The 21311-nt window shown below is 42.8% G+C and overlaps 1 protein-coding gene across 2 annotated transcripts in view; it reads right to left on the bottom strand.

Moving 5' to 3' along the window:
* RERE (arginine-glutamic acid dipeptide repeats) overlaps positions 1–21311 on the bottom strand; it is a 350056-nt gene that overhangs the window by 219015 nt on the left and 109730 nt on the right. For both annotated transcript variants that reach the window (XM_084875723.1, XM_084875724.1), the window contains exon 2: positions 10397–10865. In XM_084875723.1, the coding sequence (XP_084731849.1) occupies positions 10397–10721 (325 nt within the window). In that variant the 5' untranslated portion in view covers positions 10722–10865. The remainder of the gene's footprint in view (positions 1–10396; positions 10866–21311) is intronic.

Genomic DNA, 21311 nt, shown 5'->3' with positions numbered 1-21311 from the left:
ATGGCAGGGGCATGGCCTACGGGGTGAAAGGTGTGCAACCTGACCCGTTCCAGAAGGAGCTGCGGCCGCTGCTCTGGAAATGCTCACGTGCTGGTAGTAGTATAAATAGTAACACAGCTCAACCAGCAACGTAAACTTTACAACATACAAGACTACAATGTAAATGGGCCTTTATCTGGTAATGACACATATGCTCAGAAACTTTGTTTATAAAATGCTCAGAAACTTTTCCAGAGGTTATTATCAAGCATGTAGGCCCAAAGAACACAAAAGAAACCTGACCGTCAATGCCTTCACAGGACAACACAGGGCCTCTGAGGTCACAACCCCCAGTTCCTGGCCACACATGTTCTTGGGGCTGAAACTCAGCCTGCTGGGAATCTAGGTGGACGGTACCTATTCCCATACCTGTGCCCAGGAAAACACTGTCACTGACCGAGCACCGGCTCGCTAGGACAGGAGATGAACCCCATCTGCCAGCCACCTAATGTAGAGCATCCTCTACTGGTCTCATCTGGTTTGGACTGCTTTACCACTCATTCTTCCTTTGTCATTGTTCCTGATCCTTTGCTTGTGTGAAAACTATGTTTGGAACTTGAAAGGAAGGACAACCATAAAATGAAAGTAGAACAGGTGCGCTAACTCTCTGTTATGTGTGAGAGGGCATTAACAGGCCAAGATACAACCAATTGAAGGAACAAACAAACTAGGCTTCTAAGTCTATCAAACTACAGGGCAGGCAAAAGTAGATTTACAGTTGTGAGTAGGCAAAATAGTTTATTCTTGTATTATTAATTTACTAGAGGCCCGGCGCATGAAATTCGTGCATGGGTAGGATCCTGGCCTGGCCGGCGATCAGGGCTGATCTGTGGGGTGACCAGCGGGGTGATCGGGGCTCCCACCCGCACCCACCTTGGCTGGCCTGGAGCTGCCCGCTCACTGGCCCCACCCCCCCATCGCTACTGCCAGTCGCCTCCCTCTGCAGGATGACTGGCAGGGCGACTGGGGGTCGCTGGCACCTGCCTTGGCTCGCCTGGTGCTGCCTGCTCTGCCCCCCACCACCACCGCCGCCAGTCAGGGCCTGTGGGCTGGGGGCAGCTCCTGAGTTGAGCATCTGCCCCATGGTGGTCAGTGCACATCATAACCACCAGTCGTTGTGCCCGTTGGTCTATTTGCACATTAGGCTTTTATCATATAGGATTATTTTCCATACAAGCCACTGTAAACCTTCTTTTACCCACCCTTATTGAGTATGTAGGGGCTCTTGATTAGCCCTGCATACTGTCTTCTCATCTAAGCTTTACATAATGCCCTAAGTGAACTAGAGAGATGCATGTTCCACTGTGGACCCCCCTCCCCCAAGAAAAAGGGCTTTCTATGTTTACCATGGCACTCCATAGAGTGTCTCAAGGAGAAACGACTAAACTTGGTAACCAAAACAACCAAAAGTAAAGCTCTCTGTCAACCATGACAACCTGAAACCATAGCAAGAGGCAAGTCCAACTCAGACTCAGACACATATACACATGTAACGGGGAGCGTGTCACAACGGACCCGGCAGCATGCAGTCCTCAGAGCCTGATGTATTCAACAGGAGCCACATTCACATCCGAGCGGAGATGCCTGACAGCAATGTCTGCTCTCCGAATAACCTCAGCCAGGAATTCCCTGTTCTCCACACTTACATGGAGATTTTTTTTTAGCATTTGCACAGGCAAAAGAGCCTCTTATAAAGAGTTTTGCTTAAGCCTACTCTTGTGTCACATAATAATTTCATCAACTGTCACCATAGGCAGGCAAGCATTCCACTGAACATTTTAAATATCCAAAAGGATTATATAGTCCTATGAAAATGTAAGAACATAAGATCCCAAAAGGGTTAAAGACCTTCATCTTTGGAAAAGACATATGTTGCTGGGAAAACCTCACGTTGAGCAAAAAATTTAAAACTTAAAGGACTTACATAAAGCACAGGGTAAGGGGCAGATAACCGAAAACCTAGGCAACTCTGAAATCAGATTACTATTTTTGAATAATCACTAATTATAACCTTAAGAAATAAGGCACCAGAGTATCCGAAGACTGTCTCACGGAGTATTTAAAACACATTAAACGACAGACGCTGGCTTGAAAGAACCAAAGCAATGCAGATTATCGGGGGCTTTGGCGAAGGCGAGCACAGCAGGCGAGACAACCCGCCGGAGGCACAGGCGTGAGGCGGGTGCCCCTCCCTGGGGAAGGAGCCTCGGGGTGCAGGTGCTCATTCGGAGGCACAGGCGTGAAGTGGGGGGCCCCTCCCTGGGGCAGGAGCCGCGGGGTGAAGTGGGGGCCCCTCCCTGGGGCAGGAGCGCGGGGTGAAGTGGGGGGCCCCTCCCTGGGGCAGGAGCCGCGGGGTGAAGTGGGGGGGCCCTCCCTGGGGCAGGAGCCGCGGGGTGCAGGTGCTCATTCTTTCATTTCACTTCAAACAGAGATGAAGGGGTTCTTGCCAGTGCAACTGCCAAGTTGGAGGCTTAAATTCTCACCTACTTTTTCCTTTCCTGCTAAAATACAATCAATCCTACATTATACCATGTAATTATACACTGTAATTATCTCTCTATTCTGCCTTCTTCCTAGGAAAAGTTGCATATAAACCAGCACAAGTTGTACATTCCACTGTCATCATTCCTCTATTTACCTATCACATACATAGCAAAACAAGCTATTTATAAATAACCATATGCTGCTACAAGTTCTCATTGAATGTAGTGTAATGGTGTGACTCTCCTGATGAAGTGGTATACAGTGAACATGTGTTGTTTTTCTAGCCTTTTCCCATCTATTTCCCCGACCAAACAGCTCCCTAATTCCATTGTGGGGAATTATCTTAACCCCACCATGTACAGATTTAGGGGAGCAATAAATCAAGGTTTCTGTCTTTTTATATCCAAGACAAAGGCACACAATTCAACTGCTCTCCCCTACTGGCCTGATCTCGCCCCCAACTACCCTCCCCTGCCAGCCTGATCTCACCTCCAACTGCCCTCCCCTGCCAGTCTGGTTGCCCCTAACTGCCTTCCCCTGCTGGCCTGATCTCACCTCCATCAGCCTTCCCCTGCCAGCCTGATCTCTCCCCCAACTGCTCTCTCCTGCTGGCCTGATCGCCCTAATTGCCTATACCTCGGCCCCCACCACCATGGCTTTGTCTGGAAGGAAGTCGGACATCTGGAAGATGGCCAATCAACCCAGTCAAATTAGCATATTACTGTTTTATTAGTATAGATTATACAGCATAGGATTGCTTAATTGGGGGAATGGAGAAGCCTCTTTTAGCAGGAGGAGATGCTCTTGGCAGATAAAAATACATAATCCCTATATCTGGACTGATAGCCAGCCATATGTACTATTCTGCCAAACTGGTCATTAAAAAATTGAAATGCTTTCTTACACCTTACACAAAACAGCTGCTGCCCTTAAAACCTGTCCTCAGCCCCTACCTTAGGTTCTGCCATTCACAGTTCACCCAGTTTAGGTTCTGATTGGTTGGTTTCTATACCAGTCAGGGTCAGAAGCTCTGTCTCCTACGCAGCCATTGGTTCCTCACAGTTCACGCCGATTTTGTTCTGATTCGTCGGTTTCTATGCCAATCAGCGTCTCTGGGCCTATTTCTGGGCCTGATCAGAGAAGCAGGGCTGATCATGGAGGCCCAGAGAGAAAGAGAGGCGGGACTGCCTGCAAAGCCCAGAGAGAGAGAGAGGCAAGGGCTGATCAACAACTTCCAGCCTACAAAGCAGAGACGATGATATTTCTGTTGCTAGCCACTCAGTCTGTAGCGCTTCATGTCAGCCTCGCACACTAGCACAATGCCTCACTGTGCTCCTCCTGAAGGAAGTGAGGTCTGAGAAGCTTGTGCAGATGTGCAATCACATCACAGAAAGCTGGTGTGCCAGGTGAAGATTTGGGACTTGATCCAACTGACAACAGGCACCCACTGAAGGCTTTAAGCAGATTACATTAGGTTTATTAAGTTCAGATAAAACTTGTAACACATGCCAAACCACTTTCATTCAAGCAGGGTGTAAAGGTCCTTTCTGCCAGAATTCATTTCGCTTCACACAAAATCCTTCTTGCCATCGTCAGAAGATGCCGCACACCAGGAAAAAGATACTTCAAAAATACACCTGCATTTTCATGTCACAACAAACTAAAACTACAATGAACTAAAGCACCAGTGCCAGAGTTTTGTTTAAAATTTAAAAAAGGAAATGTTTGCCATCCACGTGACCAGCACTGTCATCTTGAAACAAGACAGGACCTGACCCCCGCGGGTCCCCACGCTCCCTTCCAGACCCCAGCACCTGAGTGTAACGACTGTCCTGACTTCAAAACACTGAAGACTAGTTTTGCCTGTTTTTAAAATGTATAGAAAAGGAACCATATAGTATTACACTCCTTTGTGTCCACTCAACATTATCTCAATTAACCAGCCTACTTTTAACTTCAGTTTTGATGCAAACTAGATCCCCAAGTTTCATTTTGTTTACTTTGGATTTTTTTCCTCCTTAAATTCCATTTGCATCAAAAGAAATTAACACCTCAATCTTCAATGTATAACCAATTCTAGATTCTAGGTCCTTTTTCAATTCAAGTCACCAATTCTTGCCAATAATGCGGAAAGTCTGGCAATAAAAAGGAGAAATATTTATTTCACCTAAGATTTCATAAACCACAAACTTAAAAGTCCTTTGCCCCTTGCTGGTGTTTCTCAGTGGTTAGAGCGACAGCCTGAGAAGAGTCTTGGGTTCGATTTCTAGTCAAGGGCTAGTACCTGTGTTGTGAGTTCATTCCCTGGCCCCAAGAGGGGCACGTGTGGAAGGCAACCAGTTGCTGTGTCTCTCCCCGTCCCTTTCCACTCTCTCTGAAAAGAGATAGAAAAAATATCCTCATAACAACAACAAAAGGGTCATTGTCTTTTATGTATAAAATTTATCTTCAAGTAAAATTTCAAACTTGTTCAAAAAGACTATCAAATTTGAAAATCCTGAATCTTGATTTTCCCCCTCTCACATGTGATGGAGATTTCTGTTATTTTAAGAATCAAATGTCTAGCATCTTCATAATATACACAAAATCATCAGTTAATATAACAAAATACAAGAAGTGGCTGAAACCGGTGTGGCTCAGTGGATAGAGCATCAGCCTGCAGACTGAAGGGTCCCAGGTTTGATTCCGATGTGGGACATGTGCCTTGGTTGGGGACACATTCCCAGTAGGGGTTGTGCAGGAGGCAGTTGATCAATGTTTCTCCCTCATTGATGTTTTTAACTTTCTCTCCCTTCCTCTCTGTAAGAAATCAATAAAATATATTCAAAAAAATACAAGAAATGGATAATCAAAAGAGAAAACAAAACTGATACACCAAAATGAAAATGTACCTCCCAATAATTTGAATTTTGTTACTGTTTACCTGATCAGGAATAAAGGAGCCACAGTATCAAACTGAAAATAGTGGATACACTGCTTGTGGGCATGCAAATTGGCACAGCCGCTATGGAAAATAGTACATATGGTGGCTCCTCACGAAAATGTAACCGCCACAGATCCCGCAAGCTCCACTGAGTGAAGAGCTGCAGGAAATAAAGTCTCCGTCTCCGAGAGCTATTTGCACCTGGTTCGTTTTAGCTTTATTTACAATAGCCAAGACCTGGAAGCAACCTCCTGTCCATCAAGGGGAGAATGAATGCAGAAAATGCAGTATATATACAATGGAATATATTCAGCCATAAAAAAAGAAGAAAATCCTGTCATTTGTAACAACATGAATGAACCCTGATTGAAAAAGTCAGACAGGAAAGACAAACATTGTATGATCTCATTTATAAGTGGATTCTGGGGTAAAAAACAAAACAAAACGGAACAGATTAGTGATTTGGGGGGGAGAAAGAGAGAGGAAGGAAAGGATTGGTGAAAGTGGCCAAAGCATACAAACTTCCAATTATAAAATGAATCAATCCTGGGGACATAATGTACAGACATAACCATAATTAACAATACTGCACTGTGTATTGCATATTTGAAAGTTATGAGTAGATTTTAAAATCTCTCACCACAAAACAAACTGCAACTATGTTAGCTTATGGATGCTTGTGGTAATTATTTTTGCAATATATACATATGTAAAATCACTACATTGTACATATTAGTGTTATAAGTCAATTATATCTCAATAAAGCTGGGGGAGGGGACAGTAGAAAGAAATTTATATGCTACCCACAGCAAGCTTTAGGTTTCAGTATGTTATGCTAAAGAAGCCCAAAAGGAAAATTTGACTGCACACAGCTGTGTAATAAATCAATTTGTTACCGTGACAGTCATCTCAAAAGTAGAGGAACGGTTGACAGGCAACAAAGAAGTCAGATTAGACACAGAGGCAATATGTAACAGAGCACCATAAAGTTTGTTTTGTTTTTTATTTTAGAACAAGTCAGTTAAATCAATCATTAGGAAATAAATGATTCAAAATAGACTTTCAGGTGCATTATTCTAATTTTGGCATCAGTAATCAGTCAATAGATCTTTGGAAAGTTTTCAGGAATTCCTTTATTTGACAAATACTATGGAATGCACACTAAGTGTACACTATTGTCATAGATGCCAGGAATACAATGAAAAACAAAAACCGAGCTGCAGCTTTTATGGAGGAGATATTAACCTTAAAACGGTAACAGAAAAAAGTAGGAAAGTGTTGCGCTGGAAGAAAAGATGCATAATGCTATGACAGTCTCTCTGAATGGAATGTGGGTAACCTGGGGAGGAAAGGCAATGGCCCTGGAGTGAAAGAGCTGAAGAAAGGATAAGGATTGAGTAAGTGTGCCTGAGAATATGGGTACTGGGAGGTTTTGGCTCACTAGCCTGTGACAAGAGCAAGCACAAAGGCCCTGCAGCAAATAGTAACAAGGGTAGTGTAGCTAAATGTACATTATGCTGAGCTCCTATAAACAAAGTACAAATAACTCCAGAAATAAGGAGCCGGGGCAAAACAAGCTGGTTTTGACATGCATGAGGTTGAACCTTAACTAGGGATACATTCTAAATAACACCCAATTTGTCAATAAAATCTTTCTTCTCAGACCACATAATCAGATTATCGACCTGTTCCCCTAGGACAGGGTCAGGAACATCTAGCCTGCAGCCTTATCATTTAGTCTGGCTCTGCTAAGGCATTAGGGGTGAGTTAATTAAATGTCTGACCAATACAGCAAGCTAATTTTTAAAAATATATCTTATTGATTTTTTTTTTTTTTTTTTTTTTTTTACAGAGAGGAAGGAAGAGGGATAGAAAGCTAGAAACATCAATGAGAGAGAAACATGATCAGCTGCCTCCTGCACACCCCCCACTGGGGATGTGCCCGCAACCAAGGTACATGCCCTTAACTGGAATAGTATTTGGGACCTTTCAGTTGCAGGCTGACGCTCTATCCACTGAGCCAAAACGGTCTCCAAGAAAGCTAATTTTTAAGCTGATAATTTTATATGGCCCACGAATGATGTCAGAAATATCCAAATAACCTGTGGCAGAGAAAAGGTCCCCCAGCCCTGCCCTAGGCTAAGTAGTACAGTTACATAACTGTCTACTTTTATCCTCGTGGTATCACTCACTAGTGGGCTCTAATGACATTCGGAGAGGTACCTATAATTTCTACTTAATCTGAATACTGAAAGCAATCCAGCAGAGTACAAAGCCAAGAGAAAAACCTGTGCTTCATAACCTAGAAACAAATGAGCATAAAAGACCTACTTTCAACAACTAATAACACACTGAAGAAATCCCTTACTTATGATGTCCCATGGAGTTCCCTCCCACCTAAACATTAAGATACAACTAGACATACTAAATCTCTGCCACTGGGGAGGATAACGTTTTTTCATCACTAACAAAAGGTGTTATTGTAGTACTCTGCACCAAGAAAGAAAAAGACCAGAAAGAAAGACAAAGGAAGGAAAAAAAATCTAGTCCCATCTGGGGATCTAATCATAGTACCCAACTCTGACTCTTCGGTTTAGGTAAACCTAAGAATAGGCAATATCTGACAACCTCCACTTAGAAAGAAACTTTTTAAAGAAGGCCACCAAGTCAGGCAGCTTCTAATGCATCCCCCAAAAAGAAAAGAAACCACTGAGGAGGTCAGAGACAGGCTCCTTACTAGAGTCAAGCATCCACCAGAGGTGGCAGGCCCAGACCCACACACAGCCACACCACCCACCCGAGCACAGGGACCCTGCACCAGTGGTCACGCTCTGGATGCCCTGGGAAACTTCCAGACCATTTCTGGTTCCAGAGCCTTTATGACCACATATTTAGTCCAAAGAGATGCAGCTATTTTATTTTCACATGTCACCAGGGCCCTCAGTTCTTCCCAAACCCCAGGTAAATGAGCCCCTAGCAGCAGCCCTCTCTGAACATCAAGCAGGACGGACTTCCTTCCTTCTGCAGAAGGTGCAATGTGAATGTGCCACAGTTCCCAAACTAGTTTTCTCAAAACTGGCTTCTCGTGGGGAGATACGCAGAAGGGGGGCCGTGGTCCCATGAGTGGAGAAAGGGCAGCTGGTTCTGTCTTCTATTTTCCTGTCAGAGGCCCCCTAACTGCGGGGCTTCTCTGAGCCATGATTCATGCCACTCTCCTGAGGGGCACTGTGTGCAGCGCTTCCCACATTCACTTGACTATAAACACTGGGTGGTATTACTGATACGGGAATAACGTGCCAGGGAAAGAGGCAGGCATTCAACACCGCACCAGGCAGCGAGCCAAATGGTTGCATTACCATACTGAGTTATTATGCACCAGAGGAAAGGATAACAAGTAATTCTTACTTTAAGTTATCATACTATAATCTACAGCCAAAGGAGGTACCACATTCTGTCCATTTCTTATGATCCAGAACTAAATAGTAACTCTATCAAGAGGCAGTCTTCAGTGGCTAAGAAATTCTTACTGTCCAATACCTAAGTCTAGATAAAAGATACTGACACAGAATCTACACATTATCTCTAAATGTGTAGAGCTCTAATCTCTCTACAACCTGAACTTGGGTAATTTAATATTACATAAATATCTTTCTCCTCAGTTAATCATCAACCAAGAAATTGTAGTTGTGAATAAAGTTTATCTATATAAGTTCTAATATTGATTCTTTTGAAATTCAAAACTAATTCCTATATGGAAGGCAGGGGGAGAATGTGGTACTTTAGGTGAGGTTCAGAACAGTTACACCTCAATCTCCTTACAATCTCCCTTTCCTGGAAAAGCTTCAAACTGGGCGGCTTTTAATCTGTTAATTACAGCTCATAGAAATCCATGTCATTCCTCAGCCCTATCAGTAATTCAAACAGAATGATTAGTAGCTAGTTTGACTGACTTCTGTAAGAAAAGTATCTGAATACACACAATATTTCAAATGGAAAACCAGGATTTGCTGGTGCCTGACAGGTTCTCAAACACTTGCTGCTCTGCATCCCCTCTGAAGCCTGCCTCTCCTCCACACGATGCTATACACCTCAGTGCACCAGTGAACACAGCACATTGTCTGAAACCAAAGCAGGTTACGTGGCTTCAGCTACTATCATTGACTAGAGCAGCGTTTTTCAACCGCTGTTCCGTGGCACACTAGTGTGCCGCGAGATGTTGCCTGGTGTGCCGTAGGTGCAGACAAGACAAGAATTTTATAATTTTTCACTATTTTGTTTACTTAATATTTCATAATAAAGTAATTATAAAATACTTTCTTTGTGTTTATTTGATTCCTATTCAAGAGAATTACTTTATATATAGTCAATATAGGCACAGAGTTAAATTTTTTAACATTTTCTAATGGTGGTATGCCTCGTGATTTTTTTCATGAAACAAGTGTGCCTTTGCCCAAAAAAGGTTGAAAAACACTGGACTAGAGAACCTGAACTCACTCAGTTCTTTAGAAAAGGTTGTCAGAAGAAATAAACATCGATCAAAGGCCATTAAATATATCTCCCTAGCTCTGGCCACTCTGTAGCCAATGTAAAATGTCCTGTTCCCAAGAACCTTAGGTTTACTGTCACACCAGAGTCGCTGCACCCTAATATTGTGAAGAAGTCAGATGAAAACCAGAGCAGATGCAGGGAGAGAAGCAGCGACATGAGAAAACAGGAGAGAACCGCCAAGCGCACAGACCGGGAGGGAACCGTGCAGAGGCAGACCCAGGCCAGAGCAGGAGCGAGCACACCCCCTGGCCAAGAGAGGGTCAGCGTGCTCCCTGCCTTGCGTTTGTCCACCCACCCCACCGCGGACCCTCTGGCGCCCTGCCTGCTTTGCCAGGGCCAGCGCGCCCGACAGTGTGCCATTCCCCCCACAAACACGCACAGACCCCATGCACCGCTGCTCACCTCCCGGCCTGTAAACAACATCGTCCTCGGTGATGTAGGAGGTTATCTCGCCAGTGTCTGTCCTTTCGTAGCGAGATTTCTTTTTCGGCGGCTTCTTTTTGTTCTTCTTCGTGGACTCCTCCGTGGTGGCGCCGTTGTTATCATTGTCCTCGTCTTCGCTGTGATCGCTCTCAGCATAATTTTTGGCTCCTCCCTCCAAGGTACAGCTCCTGCGTGGCCGTGAATTCTCGCTCTCTCGGACTTTGTCTCTTTTGTCTCTCTCTCGGTCCCGATCTCGGTCCCGGTCCTTCTCTTTGTCTTTGTCTTTGTCTTTGTCAGCTGTCATGATTCGCCACGTGCCTTCTTCTGTCCTCTCACGGCTAGGCCTCCGTGAAAGGTAGACAGTAAGCCTGGGCTTCAGTCTTCTGAATTTCTCACTCAATTCCAGGGAAAATCCAACCACTCCAACAACCCCAACGTTTCAAAAATGCTAGGAGGAAAAAAGAGAGAAATTGATTTTACTTCATCACTTCCTCATATTTCCCCCCTAAAATGTCTTTCTTTTTAATGTATTTTTATTGATTTGATCGGCTGCCTCTTGCACTCCCCCTACTGGGGATCTAGCCAGCAACCCAGGCATGTGCCCTTGACCGGAACTGAACCTGAGACCCTTCAATCCACAGGCCAATGCTCTATCCACTGAGCCAAACCAGCTAAGCTACCTGAAATGTCTTGTTAAATAAATCTCCTCCTCATACTTTATCCCTAAAAAATTCTCATGGGCCATGGGGGAAGGAGGGAGATTACAAGTGAAAAAAATTTAATTATATATAGTTTAGGCCTCAGTTGGCATACGGTTTGTGATTTTCTACAACAGCAATAAAGAAAAATGTCTGAATGTGTAAGATGAACTCTACTTTCTAGATACCAATTGTTCTTTCCTTTTTAAGGAAAAAGTGTACTTTAGTAGGCAACATATAATGGGTACAAGTATATAAAAGGCACTTCAGAGCCATTAAATTAATTCAAAAGAGAAAGCACCTATAGTAAAAATTATTTCCACCCAAAAAAACAAAATTTGGATAGCCTTAGAAAATGTCCAAGGTGTTACAAACTTCTGATGACTCCTTCTATCCACTTCTCCAAATTTCCAGGTTTCCTCCCAACAATAAACATAAAATTTCCAGAGTGCCTTCCAACAACAATAAATATAAGAGGTGATGCAAATAAAATGACTTCAAAGCAAGATTTCTTTGCCTTCTTTACAACTGTTTGCATCTTCTAAGTCTACTGTTCTAGTTATTTTCCAAAAAAAAATGTTTCTCTAAAGATATATTATCTCTGCCTTCACCAAATATAACAGCTCCCCAAAATAACCTTCATTAGGGACTATTAAATGATTATTATATTCTTCCAAATTTCTACTATTTAATAGCTTTCCTAATAAACTCCTCCCTAAAACTAAACCCAACAAGAAAAGTGTGAAGTTAAGGATTTTTAAAAATAAGAGTAAATACCAAACTTCAACCCAACACAATTCTAATAAAAATTTCTTAGGAGAGAAAAAAATGTTTTGTTTACTGATACAAGTCAGTTTGGAACAGACTTAACAACCAGTAATTTATCTTTTGCAATCTTTTACCATCTTCCCCAGTAGCTTATCTAATGTGGTCAGCAATCTGTACCAAACATTATCTATGAGCCAGGTGTTAGGAACTAAAGATAAATGAGGGGAAAGCTCAGAATCCTGGCCTTCAATGCTCTACTGGAAAAAAAGAAAAAAGAAAAAACAACTGATCGAGAACCATCTGTTTCTCATGTTATTAGGGCCAGATAAAACAACATATGCAAACAAAAGATTGGTCCTCTTTACTTTGACAACACCAAACAAAGTAATTATATGCCATAAGCAGAGAAAATTCTCATTGATCATGTCAAAAATCATAAAAATTGCCGAAACCGTTTTGGCTCAGTGGATAGAGCGTCGGCCTGTGGACTGAAGGGTCCCAGGTTCGATTCCAGTCAAGGGCATGTACCGTGGTTGCGGGCACATCCCCAGTGGAGGGTGTGCAGGAGGCAGCTGATCGATGTTTCTCTCTCATCAATGTTTATAACTCTCTATCTCTCTCCCTTCCTCTCTGTAAAATATATATATATATATATATATATATATATATATATATATATATATTAATAAAATATATATATATATAAAATCATAAAAATGCCAAAACCGGTTTGGCTCAGTGGTAGAGCGTCGGTCTGCAGACTGAAGGGTCCCAGGTTCGATTCCGGTCAAGGGCATGTACATTGGTTGCGGGCACATCCCCAGTAGGGGGTGTGCAAGAGGCAGCTGGTCGATGTTTCTCTCTCATCAACATTTCTAGCTCTCTGTCTCTATCCCTTCCTCTCTGTAAAAAATCAATAAAATATATATATTTTAAAATTATCATATACTTTTTCCAATTATCATATACTCTTATCGGGGGTCAAACCTAGTACCAGAAAAAAACTCCCTTTAAAAGCACTTCAAATACCCTTTGGCATTCAGGAAAATAAAAAATGTTAACCACCACCTTTGGGATAGACCAATGAAGCAATAATGCTGACATCTATGAGCAAAGTCAGAGAGATGGAACATGTAGCACACACCGAGATTACTTCCTTCTACACAGGAAAGATGCTTTTCAGATAGGATTTCAAGTTTTCAAATATTTTTCAAGAAAAATTATTCTAGTATCTGCAAAATTTCTGCCTAGATAAATCATCTATTAAACAGATAGTAATAAACTTCCAAATCCCTGTAATCCACTGGTGATAGTAACTGAAAATCCAGAAACATATGATTTTCTCCATCAGGCTTAAGTTCAGAGCATGAACAGGCCAATCATGCAAGAAAGAAACATCGACCAGCTGCCTCTTGCACACCCCTGGGGATGTGCCCACAACCAATGTACATGCCCTTGACCGAAATATCAGCTGACACCATTGTTAAAACATTCCTCTGACATTGAAAAAGTATCCACCCAGGTCTACCAGCAGTCCAAAAAGAACAAGGAGCTTAGGCTGAAAACCTCTCGGATGCAATACAGACTTCTGATAAATATAAGAAAAAGATCACTCTCCCTACAGTAAATAAGATAAATGGTCCAGAAAATTTTGTACAAATGTTTTGGCACTCAAAAAGAAAGAAATCCAAATTTGTACTTAACAGTACTCCCTACAAAATAATATACTGTGTTTCTATGTACAAAGAAATCAGAGTCATTTTGCCAACAGTGAGTTAGAAAGAAAAATTTAAGAAACAATAGAGGTGTCAACAAAATGTGTGTGTCCCCCCAACTTTCAGATAACTAAGAATAGTGCTGTTCCAAAGCAAAAGGGAATGCAATTGTCATTGACATTTGACTCTAATACATAGCTCAGTGAGATTATAAATATTTTCCTCTGCATTTCCAATAACATTATAATTTTTTCTGAGCCTCATTATACAATGACCAACATACAATATTAATGTGACATTTGAAAAAAGGAACCCAGAGAGGAACCAGATGGCACTGAGAAAGGCAGTTATCACTTCCATTTACTAGAAATTATCTATAAAGTAGACAATTCAACAGCATCTTTATAACAACTAGTTTCCAGATCCCTGCCATAATCCCATTTGATCCTCTCTCAACAACTCAATAAACTGAGCCAAACAGAAGCCACCATGCCCACTTTGCAGACCACAGAAGGAAAACCAAGAAGATACCATCTGCACACGACCACACAGCCAATGGAAGGTTCTAAGACAGTTCTAACGATGAACCGCACCTGACCCGATTCCTACCCACTGCTCAGGTTAAAACCTGTACTGCCACGGTCACGAGCTCTTCACGGTGCCAACTTTCCCCACATGTATCCATACGGGTAATCTGAACAGACAGGTTTAGAAAAAGCACTCTGCCCTCTCCTCCTAAGAAAGAGAACAGTTTTCTCCCACATCCTGGGGAAAGAAAATGCAATGACTTCAGCTCTGGAAAGAGAAATGTCACTCTAATATTTGGACTCACTGGATAAGAAACAGCCATTCTCATAAACAGCAACCTGCGGCCGGGAATATATCAAACTATGCCAGAGAACCACTGAAGTGTGGGCTCAGCAGATCTGAAAACCCTTGAAGAGGGAAGACTGGGTTTTATCTGAAACTGCTGTGGTGCCGAGAATCATTCTTCCACGTAAAATAAATGGATTATGAAGTTCCTCCACCTGACAAGCGCCCTCCAATGGCTCTCTACATTTAGGGTTAAGGAATATGTAAACCCAACCAACCCTGAGTTTACGCTCTTTCCCAGAACATGTGTCTCACTGAAAGCACCTAAATAACCGACATGGAATGAGCTAGCCGAACTCAGAGAGTGGCCTTGGCGGTATGAAAACAGAAGCACAGAATGAACACCCTGATCAGCAGTGGTTTTCGCTCACAATAAGCAGCACTTCCCCCGCTCCCTGAGTCGCTTGGGGGGGCATGTGGGAGAACTAAGATCGGTGGCCTCTGACAAAAACTTAATTTCTTCCAAAAAGACATAATAACAAAACACAGGGCCTGCAAAAGGCGGAAGTACCCCAAACAGCAAAACTCTAGGTTACAATTAAAGACTTAAAATTAAATAGCAAGAATACATAATCTTTTTAAGTGGGCTTAAGGAATTACCAAAGATGAGGAGGTGCCGAAGGAAATTTTAAAAATAAGAAATACAAAGTCCTCCTTTTCTTTAAAGAACACGCACACACTCATTAATACCCGCCATCGCTTTCCATACTGTTCAAGGTGAAGTTCTTGCCAATCACATACAGTTTTCACTTCTTGCACACTGCCTACAGTTGTGTCTCTTCTCCTCAGGGGGCTTCTCAGCTATGGTGCAATGAACATTTTAGACCAAACTGGGGTGGGGGTGGAGTGGTGCCTGCCCTGTGTATTATCTTTGTTCTCTCTCCATGTAAATTTAGTAGCTCAACCCACTTGCTCCCATCAGGACAACAGAATAATATCTTCAAATACTGCCACATACCCTCTGGGGAGCAAAACTGCTCACAGTTGAAAACCAGAACTTTAAACAAAATCGTCTATCACAGGGATTTCAAAGGGTTAAGCATCTGTGTTTATTCAAATTGTGCTTGACCAATATGGAATCCATAAAGCTAACACCATTACAAAAATAATGTAGCATGTTCTTTGTTCTCTGAAATAAACTGGACTAATTAAAAAACACTGCCTGAAATAGTAATTACACAGATGTATGAAGCGGAATTTGGAAAACAGATGTAAATATCCTGAAAATGGTGATGCTGCCTGGCAAGCCCTGCAGGTACCATCACTCACTGGTGACCTGCTCTGGTCATGGGCCAAAGGGAAGCTCCTGTTATCACAAAACTCAGGAGAAAACCTGGTGTCCGCAATGCTAAACACAAGGGAAACCAAAAGCCTATCAACCAAATCCCTCGTGGGAAAGGGATAGAATTCCTAATCTCACTCTCCCAAAATAGGGCCGTAAATAGAAAACCAAGAGTAGGAAAAAAATAAATACAAAAACCAAACAGATTGATAAATAAAAGATGTATAGCCATACAATAGAATCCAATTCAGCAATAAAAAGAAAGAAAATACTAATGTTATATAACCTGGCTGAAACTGGAAAATGTGCTATGTGAAAAAAGCCAGTCACAAAAGACCTCATATTGTACGATTCCATCTATATCAAATGTCCAGTAAAGACAAATCCACACAGACTGAAAGCAGATTGGTAGTAGCCTGGAGGTGGAGGGGCGCTGGGAGAGACTGCTCTGGCTATGGGGTTTCTTTGGGGGAAGATAAAAACGTAGAGCTGCTGTGGTGGCGGTGGTGGTAGCTGCACGAATCTGTGAATATACTAAAAGCCATTAATTGTACACTTTACATGGGTCAATTACATAATATGGGAATTACATTTCAATAATGCTGTCAAAAAATACACAAAGCCCAGCCACTGTGGCTCAGTGGTTGATCAACCTATGAACCAGGAAGTCATGACTCGATTCCCAATCAGGGCACATGCCCAGGTTGTGGGCTCAATCCCCAGCTGGGAGGGGTGGCATGCAGGTGGCAGTCAATTAATGATCCTCATCATTGATGTTTCTATTTCTCTCTCCCTCTCCCTTCTTCTCTGAAATCAATAAAAAATAAACACACAGCCGAAACCGGTTTGGCTCAGTGGATAGAGCGTCGGCCTGCGGACTGAAAGGTTCCAGGCTCGATTCCAGTCAAGGGCATGTGCCTTGGTTGCGGGCACATCCCCAGTAGGGGGTGTACAAGAGGCAGCTGATCGATGATTCTCTCTCATCGATGTTTCTAGTCTCTATCCCTCTCTCTCCCTCTCTGTAAAAAATCAATAAAATATATTAAAAAATAAAAATAAAAAATAAATAAATAAACACACATACACAGCAACACTACAAACTAATCAGAAAAAGCACAAGCTTTGCTACAGCTAAAAAATAAAAAGCATCTGGCTATAAACTTCACGATGAGCGCTCTCTGCCACTGAGAAAACCACTTCTTACCGCTATAAAAAGCATAGTTAACTAAACACAGAGAAGTCCCATTTCCATCTTTAATGTACAGAATGGCTGGTCAGGCTCACCACCTCTGCACGACATGTTCACAGTAAGTCGGGCAGGGTTTCTTTCCGTTTACAGAGCTTCATTATTGAAGTAATGTAAAACCATGGCCATTAGCTCTGACCACTTGGTGAATGGAAATGACAGACTGACTTTTATACTTAAGACAATTACACTTCATACTCATATGAAAAACCAAAAGCATTCATAAAGTACTTCTAATCTATAGGTACAAGTAATATCCAGGGGAAAAATAGGACCATAAAACTCACTGGAGCAGTCCTTCTAAAAACACCTAGAATCTGAGTCAGACGGAAAGGAAAGGGGGCTCTGACAAAAAGCAAAGTCTAAGCCAAACTCCAGTTGCATTACCCGTGCCTGAGCTGTTCTAACTGGGTGTGACCAAATGTCTTACCTGCCTTCTTTGCTAACTGATGTCATTCAAAGAGAAAAGCCGAAGAGCCAAGAGAACTGTCCAATGCCGGATGCCAGCAGCTAGTGAGTGATGGGGTGTAGGGGAGAGGACCCCAGGCCCTGGACCACACGTTGTAGTGTTAACCCAACACCATCAAACATCCATGTCCAGAGCACAGTCCCCGTCGATTCTCTCATAAATTCAGCAAATACTGACTGAGCACCTACTAGGTGCCAAGCACTGCCCTAGGAGCTGAAGACACATACATGCTGCTAAGAATACACACAATCTACCCTTAAAGCAGTGCTTGCCAAATCGGTGGTCCGCAGACTATTGGTGGTCTGTGGTCCGAAAGGTTGGCGACCACTGCCTTCGAGAGCTTATAGCTTAGTAGTGGAGAGAGGAAATATTAACAAGTAAAGACATATACTAGTACAGTGTTTTTCAACCTTTTTTGGGCAAAGGCACACTTGTTTCATGAAAAAAATCATGAGGCACACCACCATTAGAAAATGTTAAAAAATTTAACTCTGTGCCTATACTGACTATATATAAAGTAATTCTCTTGAATAGGAATCAAATAAACACAAAGAAAGTATTTTATAATTACTTTATTATGAAATATTAAGTAAACAAAATAGTGAAAAATTATAAAATTCTTGTCTTGTCTGCACCTACGGCACACCAGGCACACTAGTGTGCCGCGGAACAGCGGTTGAAAAACGCTGTACTAGTATATTAGCTGGCAATGGGCGCTATGGAGAAAAATTAAGCTGGGCAAAGGGGATGCAAGGGTTAACCTATGGTAATCAATCAGTGATAAGGGATCATTTACCGGGAAGGAAGGAAGGGAGCAGGTTGTACAGTTATCTGGGGGAAAGCATTCCAGATGGAACAAAGCAAGTACAAAAGCCGGAGACATAAGCTTGCCGGCATATCCACACAGCAAGGGCAGAAGCAGTGATGGCGAAGAAGAAAGTCAGGAACAAGGAGGCAGCATGGGAGCACTGACTGAAATAATAGAAAAGCCTTGTAGGGGGTTGGATTGAGAATTGAGACAGACTCCCTCTGGTGGCTGTGGGGTTGGAAAATCACTGATTCAGGCAAGGAGGTGGCTATGCAGTGCTAAGGAGCAGTCAGATTGTGGATCAGTTCTACAAACAGAGCCTTCGAATCTGTTGTCAGATTGTGACCGACTGTGAGCCAAAGAGGAGAGTCAGAGAGGCCAGACTTGGCCTGAGCAGCTGGAGAAGTAGAGCTGTCATTTACTGAGAGGAGGGGAGAAGGAAACGTGTGAAGTCTGAGATGCCTAGATACCCAAAGCAGAGGCACATGGGTGGTGGGAGGTCAGAAACTCTGGGCTAGAGCGATAAATCTAGGAGTCCTCCCATATAAACAGTCCCGACAGCCATGGACCGGAGGGCACAGAAACAAGTGGGGATGAGATAGTCCAGGTGGCAGGAGTATGCTCTGAAGCAATAAGGTGTTATGGGCAGGCCGGATAAGTGTGCTAACTGCCAGTGAGGCTCCAGTGGAAGGGTGTATCAGTACTGGATAAAATCAGCACACTGTTTTAGTCACAGAGAAGCCCTCTACCTGTGTAAGTTTCCTATAGACAAATTCCATATTAATTCCAAATGCTGCATTTAATAAAATCCAGGCAGCTACATCTAGGAAGACACATACTGTCAGATAGAAACACCCCTCTCCCCCACCACCTCCAAACCTCCAAAGGAAATAGACCAGCTGTCCAAATAAAGACGAGGGATGGTGAAGGCCATCTGAAAGCTTACCTTGCAAATTAGTGGAGTAACTGGATTTTAAAAATAGCTTTCCTAAGTAGCATTTTGAGGCCTTAAACTGAACATTGTATACGGTTTACATGAAAGGAGAGAAAGAAAATGTAACCAAGTATATGAATTTAAAACAAAAGCGCAATTCCAGAAAAATGGGGTTTTAAAGGCTCACTAGTGATGTTTATTTGGTGTCATAATTTGAATCCTAAAGAAGAATTAAGGAAAATAGAGGGGAGGGAGAGCATATTGTTTTTAAAACCTTGATATGAAAAGTTTTAAATGGATTAAAAAATCTATGTGCATTATCAAGAAATTACAATTATATTTATCAATTAAAAAGGGGGAAAGTAGCTAGATTTAAAGAATAATCATACTCTGGAGATATTTTAAAGCTATCAAAATACCACATTCTGGCTAATAAGAAAGATGTTCCCAATAACTAGAGAAAAATGCCATATTCTTCTACCATTTGCCACCTCCTCCTGTGTGAACCAATTTCTTCCACTAAAGGCGATCTTTAAGAATTTGATATGCTCATCAAAATGTCTTCCTCAGAAACTGCATGGAGTCGTTTCCCATGAAAATCTGAAGACATTACATTTCATATTTTAGGCAAATTCAGTTTATTCTCTTCCCTTGTTGTATTTCTGGTCTTGCATTATTAGAGAATACGTAATGAGATTTTCACAAAGTCCCATAGGAGCTCCCCCAGAATGTCCAATGCACCCTGTGCTATACAAACACCCTCTCCCACATGGGAGCGACAGGAAGCAGGAGCTCCAGGCAGCCTCTGGCAGGGCGCTCATGTTCCACAGCTGGCCGTTTCAGATTCCCTGTGCTTGTTGGCACCAAATGACTGATTCCATTACCAGTCAGAGTAGGAAGAGCCGTAAAAGGAGGGGAGGAGGTCACGACCCAGTAAGAAAGTCTGGACTTCAAAACGAGGGTCTTACGTATAATATCTAGCCGCTAATAGTCATCGGCAATGACAGAAGCATCACTCACTTCTTCTCAGGACTAGTCTCTCCATGACCAGGAATGGCACTCAGGACTGCCAAGAGCCGTCAAGTGACATATGACGCGTATAGCATGAAGCGAAGACACACAGCCAAATGTGCAGGCACTAATAAGCTAACCGAACACTTTCCATTTGGAACTTGAAAGTAGGAAATTGTAAGTGGAAAGGCAGAAACTATGAAATGAAACATGGGACAGCACAGACCTCCAGAATGTCATTTAAAGTTCCCACGGCAGGTGTCAGCTTCAGATATTCTGGCTTCTGGTCCCACTATGTTAATCCTATTGTACTTCAGTCACTTTTAGAGCCCTCTCACAAGATAAAAATAGCTCTTAAGAATATGCCACTACCCTTCTAACAGGTGTTTACACACAAAAATCTTTAATACCATTTGCTCAAGGTAAAATACCAATTCTACCTACTTAAAAAAAAGAAGCTTAATCATATATAATAAAGAGGTGATATGCAAATTGATCATCACGCCCTCACAAGATGGCTGTCTATAACCAGGCCGGCAGAGGGTTAGGGTGGGATGACCAGGCCAGCAGGGAGGAAGTTGGGGGCAACTAGGCTGGCAGCAGGGGGAGGGGGGGGCGCCAGTAGGGGAAACCAGGCCAGCAGAGAGAGCAGTAAGGGGTGACCAGGCCGGTGGGAGGGGGCAGTTAGGAGCAACCAGGCCGGCAGGGAGTAGTTGGGGGCAACCTGGCTGGCAGTGGTGGGCAGTTAAGGGCAACCAGGTAGGCAGGCAGGTAAGCGATTAGGAGCCAGCAGTCCAGGATTGGAGAGGATGGTATATGTCAAAGCTGTCAATCTTTTTTCCATTCCCAATGGGTCCCAGATTGGAGAGGGTGCAGGGTGGGCTGAGGGGACACCCTCCCCTCCATGCACAAATTTTATCTTGATAAGAGAAACAGCCATGCATTCAAGAATAAAATAGTCCCTGTTATTACAGAGGAGCTTACTTGGTTTATTATAGCAAGCTTTAGAGCAGTGTTTCCCAACCTTCTCTCATGATGAGAATCACCTGGTGGAGTTGTTAAAACACAGATTCCTGAATCCCAACTAAGA

The sequence above is a fragment of the Pipistrellus hanaki genome, assembly GCF_964339955.1.
Source record: "Pipistrellus hanaki genome assembly, chromosome: 2".
Taxonomy (NCBI): Eukaryota; Metazoa; Chordata; class Mammalia; order Chiroptera; family Vespertilionidae; genus Pipistrellus; species Pipistrellus hanaki.
Note: the sequence above shows the minus strand (reverse complement) of the source record. Positions and strands in the feature narration are given on the sequence as shown.